The sequence below is a fragment of the Hyperoodon ampullatus genome, assembly GCF_949752795.1.
Source record: "Hyperoodon ampullatus genome assembly, chromosome: 14".
NCBI lineage: Eukaryota > Metazoa > Chordata > Mammalia > Artiodactyla > Ziphiidae > Hyperoodon > Hyperoodon ampullatus.
In genome coordinates, this window is record NC_136927.1 from 84,569,599 (window position 1) to 84,579,538 (window position 9,940).

At 41.7% G+C, this 9,940-nt stretch overlaps 1 protein-coding gene across 2 annotated transcripts; it reads right to left on the reverse strand.

Moving 5' to 3' along the window:
* Positions 1-1,796: 1,796 nt before the first annotated feature.
* On the reverse strand, positions 1,797-9,736 carry PRELID3B (PRELI domain containing 3B; the record flags this gene model as incomplete). Of its 2 annotated transcripts, XM_079719845.1 has the most annotated exons (6): positions 1,797-2,099; positions 3,643-3,745; positions 3,867-3,937; positions 4,387-4,476; positions 5,634-5,802; positions 9,705-9,736. In XM_079719845.1, 6 exons carry the CDS (start codon positions 9,734-9,736, stop codon positions 1,980-1,982), a joined length of 585 nt encoding a protein of 194 aa, XP_079575971.1. In that variant the 3' UTR covers positions 1,797-1,979. The 2 variants fall into 2 exon arrangements, with proteins under 2 accessions (XP_079575971.1, XP_079575972.1); XM_079719846.1 differs by lacking the exon at positions 4,387-4,476.
* Between the last annotated feature and the right edge of the window lie 204 nt (positions 9,737-9,940).

Below are 9,940 nucleotides of genomic sequence, written 5' to 3' on the forward strand. Positions count from 1 at the left end.
TATAATCAGGAAAAACATCGTAGTTAAAAGGAAGTTTTTATTAACAGGAAGGTTTTTCTTAACTCATATAAGATCCATCTTTAACATTAAACAGGATAATATGCTCCATAGTCCGAGAGTCTAATTCTAACCCATGAACACTCTACTCCAGTTTAGTCCTCTCGAATGCCTGCTATGTTATTAAAATATAAATAACAGGTAAAAGCCATTACCTACGAGCTACTTAACGAAAAGTAACTACACTGGAAGATGAAAATCTATAGAATTTTGTCATTAGATCAGAGTAAAAAAAATCAAACAGGATAAAATTTTGTTTAGAAATCTTTTTATCATTAGGGTATTATACTTTTCAGAACGAGTATAATTTTCAGAAATTATACAAGGCAACTTATTATTAAATATCATTGTTTAGCAATGGTTTGTTTAGTTGAAATGTTATTTTAATTGTAAAAACCATCTCCGGTTACAAAAAATAATCAAAAGCCTTATTGGCTTTAACTTGCTTTTACAAATGTCCTAAGAAGTCGCAAGCTAAACAATATTTTAAATAGAAAAACAATAATTTTCAAATAGTTTGGTATACTATTTTTGTGGTTTAGGTACATATATTAATTGGTTTCTTTTATAGGAAACCTGACTAGAAGTTTATCACTTTAAGTACTGTGAAATAAAGGCAAGAGCTCATCACCTTTTAACAAAAATATTCTGTATGCAACAATTCCCAGTATCAAAGATATTCTTATTTAGTGGTTGATAATTAATTGCCTGCTACAAAATACAAAACAAAACAACATTTACTGGATTGTTTTTCAGATTGCAGCTGCCCACTGGCATCCAAAGCAAGGATTTCCCATAAATAAAAGCTGCAAAGCAATTCACATACTGGTTAGTTTAGGTCAATGCTTTTTTTTCCGCCCTATTATTCTTTTTTCTTCTCCACCGCTCCCATCCCCCGCAGTGACACAGTATTATTAAAAACATTAAGTCCCTGGGATTTATGCTTCAGATCAAGACATCATTCGAGTAATTTCACATGATGTACAGCTCTTCACGTAAAAAAGATGTTTTGTGGTCACAATTACTTCAAAAAGGAATTATATTCAAATAACCCGACATATCATGCTTTAGCAATTACAGAACCACAATTTTGACACATGGCAATTTATAAGGTAGGCAAATGTGAAATGCTAAAAGATGTGAACAGCTGTTCTTCTGTTTACGTTTAGAGTGCTGCAAAATTCTGGTAGTGACTTTATTTTTTCAGTTAACATAACCAGCCCACGACACAGCATACTAAGTCATAAAGTACAGATCCAAGGAAGGTAATACATTTACTAAGTTACAAAACTTTGGCAAATCAATACAGTACTCTTTAACACAATAAAATATATTTTTGTTGGAGTCATTTATTACTTTCGTGATAATTTTTACTCCAAAAATGTTGAGTACCAAATTAAAACATTGTGATTTTTAATGGTGGTTTATAGCAGAGCAAATTATTTTATACAATTAATGTCTTTTTAAAACTATACAGTTTCTCCTTTAAAAGTGAGTTCCCTCATGCAAGTTCTCCAAGTTTATTGCAGGGCAGTGGTGGGTATGTAAGAGGTGGCTCTGCTTGGTTCTGGGGTTGGTCCAAAGACAGGTAGAGTTCCAATGCGTGAAAAGCTTTAAAACTCTACCTTAAGGAGGTTTAATCAGCCAATACCAATTTTCAAGTACTTTTCAAAAATTGTTAAATTTTTACATAAATACTGGAATCCTCAAAATCAGACAGTCATTTCAGACAACACTAATTTCAGCCAATCCCTTTTATTTGGAAACCCTGCACCTCTTTGTTTTGATCAAGTCACATAGTCCTTCTTCAGCTTATTAAAAAAACAATTCTACCGAAAATATAGTTGTATTTTTTAAATAACAAATAAATATACTGCCAGCGTGTAGAGACCTGGGGAACTGGGTGTTATCAACTTCCATTATCATTTCTCCACAAATGCTGCTGCCGCCATTGGTGTCCTTATGCTCCCTCTTGCCGAAGCCGTCAATTCCTCGATTTCAGCATTTAATTTATGTATTACCCACTCCATTGCTTCTCGGCCCTTAAAAGAAAATCCAACATGTTCATTCTTACCAAGTGAGAGCAAAGGCACCTGTCAAATAAACTGCACATCAGGAAGTAACAAGAAGCGGTACAAGCATAACTAAACCTCACCAGGACGGGTTGTTTTTACCTTTGCTTTGTTTTCCCTCATGTTATTTACCAAATATCAAATGCTTTGAGAAACTGGCTTGATCTATATACTGATTTTAATTTTTGCAAAAGATGTTCTCAAAAGAATCTACAATTAAATGACAGTGATGTTTTACTTATTTATGATTAGAATGGTTCCCCTTTCGGGGTGAGGTCAAACTCCTTTTTTTTTCTTTTTATGTCCATATTTTAAACCAAAATCCTGTACGAGGCTCTGAAGGCTCTGGTCCCTGACTTCCACTTCAACCACTCTCCTGGACCCTACGCAGTTCCTTGAGGGACAGAACAGGAGCATTTCCTGCTTCCGGTCTCAGGGCCTCCTTTGCACACGCAGCTCCTCTACCTGGAATGCTTCCTAGCAGGCCCCTCACAGCCTACCCACCCCTCATTCAGAACTCAGCAGAAACATCAATTACTGAACACTCAGTAAACACTGTCATACCTTTCTGTACTTTTCCTTTCCTAATGACGTTTTGTATGATTAATGTTGCCTTCCTCTTAGTTCCACGAGGGCAGGGACCACGTTTGTTTTGCTCCCCGCTGTACCCCCTGTCTAGCCTAGCACTCTGCCTGACACAGAGAAGGCATCTATGAATATCTTCTGACTGCTGAATGATTGTATTAAACATGTGTTATGAAACAGTACGTTAGGCATCTCTTTCTCTGAACTTACTTTATTTTAAATCATTCATTCTCAATCAGGCAAAAATCAGTTGGGGGGCAGTGGAGAAAAATCTCACTTTTTTCATGTGTAAAGCACAGACATATACCCATTTATCTATATCTATAATCTGTAGTATTAAACAATTTCATGAGGTGCGGGTAATTAGGGGAAAAATATCTACAGTGGACCTGGGCGTGAAGGGAGACGATAATGAAAAAAAGGTTGGGAACCTATGCTTTCAACAGTGACGCACTGCTACACGGCTCCCCGCCCCCCCATGCTGGGCCCAGGGCTACAGGCTTCCCATATTATCTCATTCACTCTTTGCACCCAGCCCTGTAAGGTGGGTGATTAATCTCCACTTCGCAGACAGGAAACTGAAGCAGAGAGAGGTTCACTTAATTAACTGCCCAAGTTGAAAGGCTGGTCAGAGTCACAGCGGGCACGTGAATGCAGGTGGGCTGGACCCCAGAGCCCGTGCCAGCAACTGCCCACATCACCTCGCACTGCAGTGGCTCAGAGTCAGCTCACAAGGACAGCGCTTCCAAGAAACAAGACCCAGGAATAAGAGCAAGCAGGGAGGGACTTCCCTGGTGGTCCAGTGGTTAAGACTCCACGCTTCACCACAGGGGGCGTGGGGAACTAAGATCCTGCAAGCCTGCACTGCACCCCCCAAAGGAGAAGCAAAACACAAAACCACGAGCAGGCAGGGAGCAGCCTCACTCGCCTTATTGGCGTTTGACGATATCGTGCTTGCCATGAGTCCTTCGAGGTAACTGCCGAGACTGACCCCTTTCACGGTAATTATGGCTTCTTGAGTCAAAACAGTTCTGGAACAAAACACATTTACACAGCTTCAGGATGACCTAATTTTCATTTTTCAAAGGAATATTTGATTTAAAAAATTTAAACACACTGTAAAATAGGTTTGTTAAAATATTTTTCACTTACTTTTCTGGGTCTTGAGGATGTGGTTTGTATATAAGTCTCTCATCTACTGAAACCATATTTGTAAATGAAATCTATAGAATTAAAAAAAAAAGTCAAATCATTTTGGAAACCAAGATTAAAAATATTTCCAAAATTAATTCACAAACCAAAACCTTGCTAGCTAAATATACAAAACAGCAGCAAATAAACCACTTTGCTATTACTGTGTAAAAAGAAGTTTTCACTATTCATTGCTTCCTTTTTATTGAAAAAATAGTAAATTTGACAAAAGCATCATAATAGTAATAACATGCACATGATGCCAAATTCACTTTATTGAGTGCTGTCTCCTAGAAATAACAGGCAGGCTCATTAGAGCACTGAGGCTAAGCTGCAAACAGGCAGAGACAATGCAGCATCTCAGTACTGATTTCCTAAACCAGGCTGAAGAGCATACATTCATTTGTGTACCAACTACAAAAGAGAGAAAAAAACTAAGCCAAAGAGTTTAAAATTAAAACAAAAGGGAGTCCAGACTTACATTAGTAGATTTAAGTTCCATTGTTTTCTCTACGGGATCCACTACAGAATGTTCTTGCACATAGGTTTTGGTTCTTGCTGCACCAATAAGCTAAGTAAAACATTCAGAATTAGTAATCAGAGGAAGAAGGATTTCTTAACAAGTGTATCAATATTTTATTTGAAGGTAAAAATGTGTTAATATTTTGAACCAAAAATCTGTTTTCATAAAAAACATGAGAAAGCAACAAAGGTCAGAAAGGAGGCCCGTTTAGGGGAAAAGGACTTCATACACCACGAAGGAGATGAGACACCCAAGACACAAGCAGAGGCGATTAGCAACTAGTCCGCTGAGAGCATACGGAGTACAAGGCAGGACTCGGGAACTGCCAAGGTTGAGGGTGGAGCAGTGAGCCTGAATATTCGGGAAACAGGGCATCTAGAGAAAGGAGAGGTTTGGAGTGTCCGTCAGTGTTTTCCTAGTGCAGCCCAAGGGAGAGGACGCAGTGGCTCCGGTCTCCAGACAGAAAACCAGCCACCGCACGACGAAGATAACACAGCACATCCAGGGTCACTCCCTGTGCTCCAACCCCAAGCCAATCCCAGCCCTGCTCATTTCTGCGTCCGCACCATCTAGTGCAGTGGTGTGTGCAATGGAAGCAAATTGTTGGAAAATGTGTACTTTACTTTTCTGAGGGGGCCCACTTTCTAGAAAAAGAATCTCTACAGACAACTGGGTCCACTTATACCAGGGTTCTCTCCCATCACAATAAACTGGCACCCCACTTTCTTGCTGGTTAAACTGGCTCACTAAAGCCTGCTCCCTTGAAAGGGCATAGAATTGCTTTTAAATGTACAGGTAGAAGCACCAGATCTTGGAACAAACACGGCAGCAGCAAAGTGAGACCATGCTCCTCACTTAACGGGCGCGGCCACCACTGACCACAGCAACTGTCAGCTAACAACCAGCACCAGACTACTGCTTCCACATCTTAAGTTGCTGGCAAAGTAGGAAAAGCAGAATAAAACTTTTAGATTGCAGAGCATTAGCTGGCTTCCTTCAGGAGGTTTTATCGGGTGCCTTCATGAAGACTGTAATAATATTTCCAATTCATTATACACTCATAACTCAAGTTTATTATAATACAATTTGAACTGATGCAAAAGTGACATTCAGAATCGGCTCCCACAACCTATTTGAAATTATAATGTGGTTTAGAAAACTTCTCTACAGCAGTCACATTGCTTCAGGAATAAAGACACACTTACAGATTTCACAATGGAAGGCAGTCCCCACTCTGTGCTGAGAAGTCTATGGCTGTGCAACTTTCCAGAGAGATCTACGTGTCTGTCCAATACATCAACTCCAACCACACTTGGGTTCATAGGGTTTGGGTATTTCTGCATTGCAGCTGTTGTAACAGTTTCCCATGGGTGGCTGCCGATGGGAATAAAAAATCAAACATTAAAAAATACGCATATACATTAAACCATTTTTATAACCCATCAAATTAGTCTTTACAATGAAACTTTACTTAATTTACCTAGGGAAGGTTATTTTCTGAAACGTTGACTGAAAGATGATTTTGGGAGGCTCAGTCTACATTTTGAACATGTGCAGATTTCAGTATTTTTTCAGCACACAGGTTATGTGGCATAGCTGATGCCTAAAAGGTTGAAATAACCTATGGAGCACTACAGTACCGTTTCTGAAGTCATCTTTTCTACTTATCAGTGTCCACTATCCCATTTAAATTTTGTTTCTAAGAATTACTGATCCATAAAAATGTGTTTTACAATTATGTTCTACAGAAACAAACAGCAAAAATATTATTATTATACCATTTATTCTTTTGTCTGACCCCACTTCTGTGAAGCCATAAAGAAGTAACAAGAGCAAAAGAACTTATAGGCACTACAAATTCTCATAGGGATTACAGAAAGATCCAAAGCATTACTGATTTAAAGATCATAATATTAAACATGTATTCTTCTCTAATAAGGTAATAAATAATAGTGGCCCCTCCAATCAATCTTTATCCATTACTTTCCTCTAGAGTGATTCTGATTTCTGTTTTGAAAAGGTCACTCAATACAATAAAATGTTTTTTTAAGGTGCTCCTAATGTGCCACTTTCTAATATTCTCTCTTAATAAGCATTTGCTTGTCACCTAGGATCGAGATGGTAATAATATCATGGAACTTGCAGCATCTTTATATTCTTCAAAAAGCACATGTACTTGGGTGATTCAAAATGTGATGTACATTTGTTCTCTTCACAACTTATCTGAACAACATGCTTGTACCAAAGATATCCATTTCAAATGAGCTTCTTATTAACTACAATGAGCCTTAAAAGTGACTGATTTCACACGTCTTCACTGAAAGGAAAGACAAGATCTGGAGATGGTGTTTCAAACTACACTTACCAATAAACCACACAGCATGACTTTTTATTTTTCGAAAAGCAAAACACCACCATTGTAAAGCAATTATACTCCCATAAAGATGTTATAAAACAAAAAAGCAAAACAAGTAGGCAGTAATCTATTTCAACTTTTCAGAGAACTAAGCCTGACAACTTTTCGTGGACAAAAGGAAAATCTCAGCCTCACTCATTTTGCAAAACCCTGGACAACCAGTAACATTACTCCTAATGCCTTCACTTTTGCTCTAATATTATACAGAAATGAACCCCATTCTGTTTTTAATCTCAAGCCTTATTCAGCAAACAGTGCAGGTATATAAGCGGAGCTACTTCGTAAAGCTAAACAGTCCCCACAAATAGAAGTGATAAGGGCCAAGCACTCTGATTGTTACCAAGGAAACTATCTAAAATGAGAATCGGATGAACCCTTCCCTGTCTCCATCTGGTCATATACCATGGGGAGGTGGCTTCCACACACTTATCTCTTCCCCCACCTCCTTGAAAAAATTAGTAATTACAAGGCTTCGGGGGTGGTTATGCATTATTTCTAAGTCAGTCATTCTCTCCTCTCTGAGCCAACTTGAAAACACTGACGTTGACTTAGCTTGGATGAAGACTGCTTTATAAAACACGACTAGCTCAAAAATCACAAAGGATGCATACTACAATTAACAATCTTCCAGTAATTCACTTTAACTGAATTAATGAAATCATGTGAAAAGACTTCACACTGTAAGACATTCAAAGATGGCCCCAAAGGACAGTCAGTCCGTAGAACCTGGTCGTGCTTGGTGAGCTGTCCAATTTTTTCACCTATAAAACGAGGTGGGGAACACTGTTAACTCCACCGAGGCAGCAACGGTGTCTTGATTTATTTACCAAAGTGGAACCAATCCAAAGAACAGTGCCTGGCACTTAGTGGGCCTTCATATTTGTTGAAGGAATCAATGAATGACTTCAACTGATGCCAACTACATACTAGGTCTCAGAAGGAAGCACTGGAAAATCATAGATGGGAAAGACTCAGAATGATGACTTAGAATGTTGTTAGTTAGTAACATCCTTAAGATGGAAAACACAGGGAAAGCATAAAATTTTGAGAGGGGAGATAAATGACTTCATTTTCAGGGATGCTGAGTCTGAAGAGCCTGCAGGACATGTGAGTAGAGATACCCTGCTAAGACCTGAAAATAAGGATTTTAAGTTCAAGAAAGACTGGAGCCCAAGGTACAGATTTGGGTGCCAGAAATGTGTGTAGCAGCTGGGACCTTGATCAAAAAGTCCACATTATCGGGGGAGAATCAGGATCAGGGCTTCTTCTCCCAGGGCACGCAGAGCATTTAGGGGAATATGTCTATTTTCTGCGAGGAGAGTCCCAGAGCTTTCATCAAATTTCAGAGAAGCGTGCAACAAAAAGAGAAAGACTAATAGTCCCTGATGAGATGCAAGAAGGCCAACAACAGAATTTCACTGAACATTTACACTGAAGGGTAAGAAGAGAGGAAAACGTTAAAGAAAAGGGCCGAATGAGTGGGGAGGAGGAGTAGGAAATAAGCTAGGGAGAAGAGTGTTAAGGAAGAAAATTCTAAGGAGTGCCAAGAACTTCTCAAGCATTTAAACCCAGAAGAGAACTGCAAAGAAACCATCCATGATCCCAACGGCTGAAACAGAGTAGTGAAGAATGTGTCCTGCTTAAAGAACACTGGAAAGACTACCAACGTAGGCTCTTTCCCCCAGAAAGACTGTAAACATTAGGGAGAAAAGAAATCTGCCCCCTGATTCTAACATTCTCTACCTTCCAGGATCCAGTGGACTCCTGCATGTGTCTGATTCACTGAGTGTGTGAAAAGTCTACAACCTGTTTTAAACATTGCCCTGGAAATAAACTAAAACATACTGCCAAGCTAAAAAAATTAAAACAGTGTGGCAACAACAGCCAGACCACTGGCATAGAACAGATAGCTCAGAAATGGATTAAAATATAAATCACAAGTGTCTTAGGAGGAAGGTGGCATTTCAAATGGGTGAGAGGAAAAAAGATTAGTCAATAAAGAGTGATGAGTCAAACGATCAACAATTTGTTCAGGCAAAAACGATACAGGCGAATAAATGCGTGGTTCTTTTGTACAATGAATCATGGAACCAGAAGGGAATTTAATTCCCAACATCCAACTGGGGTAAGGCCTATTTTCCTTACCAAACATTTCTCCCTAACCAACAGATGTTAATGAACGTAGCCTCAAAGACATCTCAGCGCTGTCAGGCCCTGACGACACCGTCCGTCGTCGTCTTCCATGTCTCAGACGAAAATGCGTAACCCCAAGGTCACACAGCTTGTTGGAGCCAGAGCTGGACCTTGGACTCCAATTTCAAGGCCGTAAATTCTAACTCCTCAGGTCAACGGGCTGCCGGAAAAGGTCCGCTGCGTGGTCGCCTGAGCTCGCCCTAAGTCCACATTCCGAAGCAAGGAACTCCACCCGAAGATACTGGAGCGACCAGCCTCTCGACAGCCCACGATCCTCGGGGCCACGACCCACAGGGCTCTGCAAGGCCCCATGTGGCAACGGGGCGCCTCTCCCACCCCCAGTGCCGTCAGGGACCTCGTGCTCGGCGACGCCCCCGCCCCCCAAGGGGGCGTCCCCGGGAGGCAGGCCGCCAGGGCCCCTTCCCCAGCCCCGTCCCGGACGGGTCGTCTCTCCTGGGAACCCACTCCTGAGGCGTCCCCGGGGTCGTGACCTTCGTCCCCGCCCCCAGGGCTCCGAGGAGCTCGGGCCCAGCTCCCCCCACCAGGCCCGACGCCTGGAAGCTTCCTGAGGGCCGCCCCGGCCTCGCCGCGACTCCGGGCCCGGCCTGCCCTCCCACCCCGCGGTTACCCCATGCCCCCTGCCGACCTGCCTCCGCCCCAAACGTACTCAAAGACGTGCTCCGAAGTCCAGATCTTCATGATGCCGGCGGCCCGCGCGGTGTCCGGGCGGCGCTAGGGCACAGCGAGGCAAAAAAGCCACTCTTGCCCCCGCCCCGCCCCTCAGCCTCCCCGGCGGCTGCCCAATGCGCACGCGCCATCGGGCCCGACGCCAGGGACGTCCCGACGCGCTGCCCCACGCCCTATCCCGGCCTGGGTTTTGCCCCAGCCTTGCGCGCGGCGCAA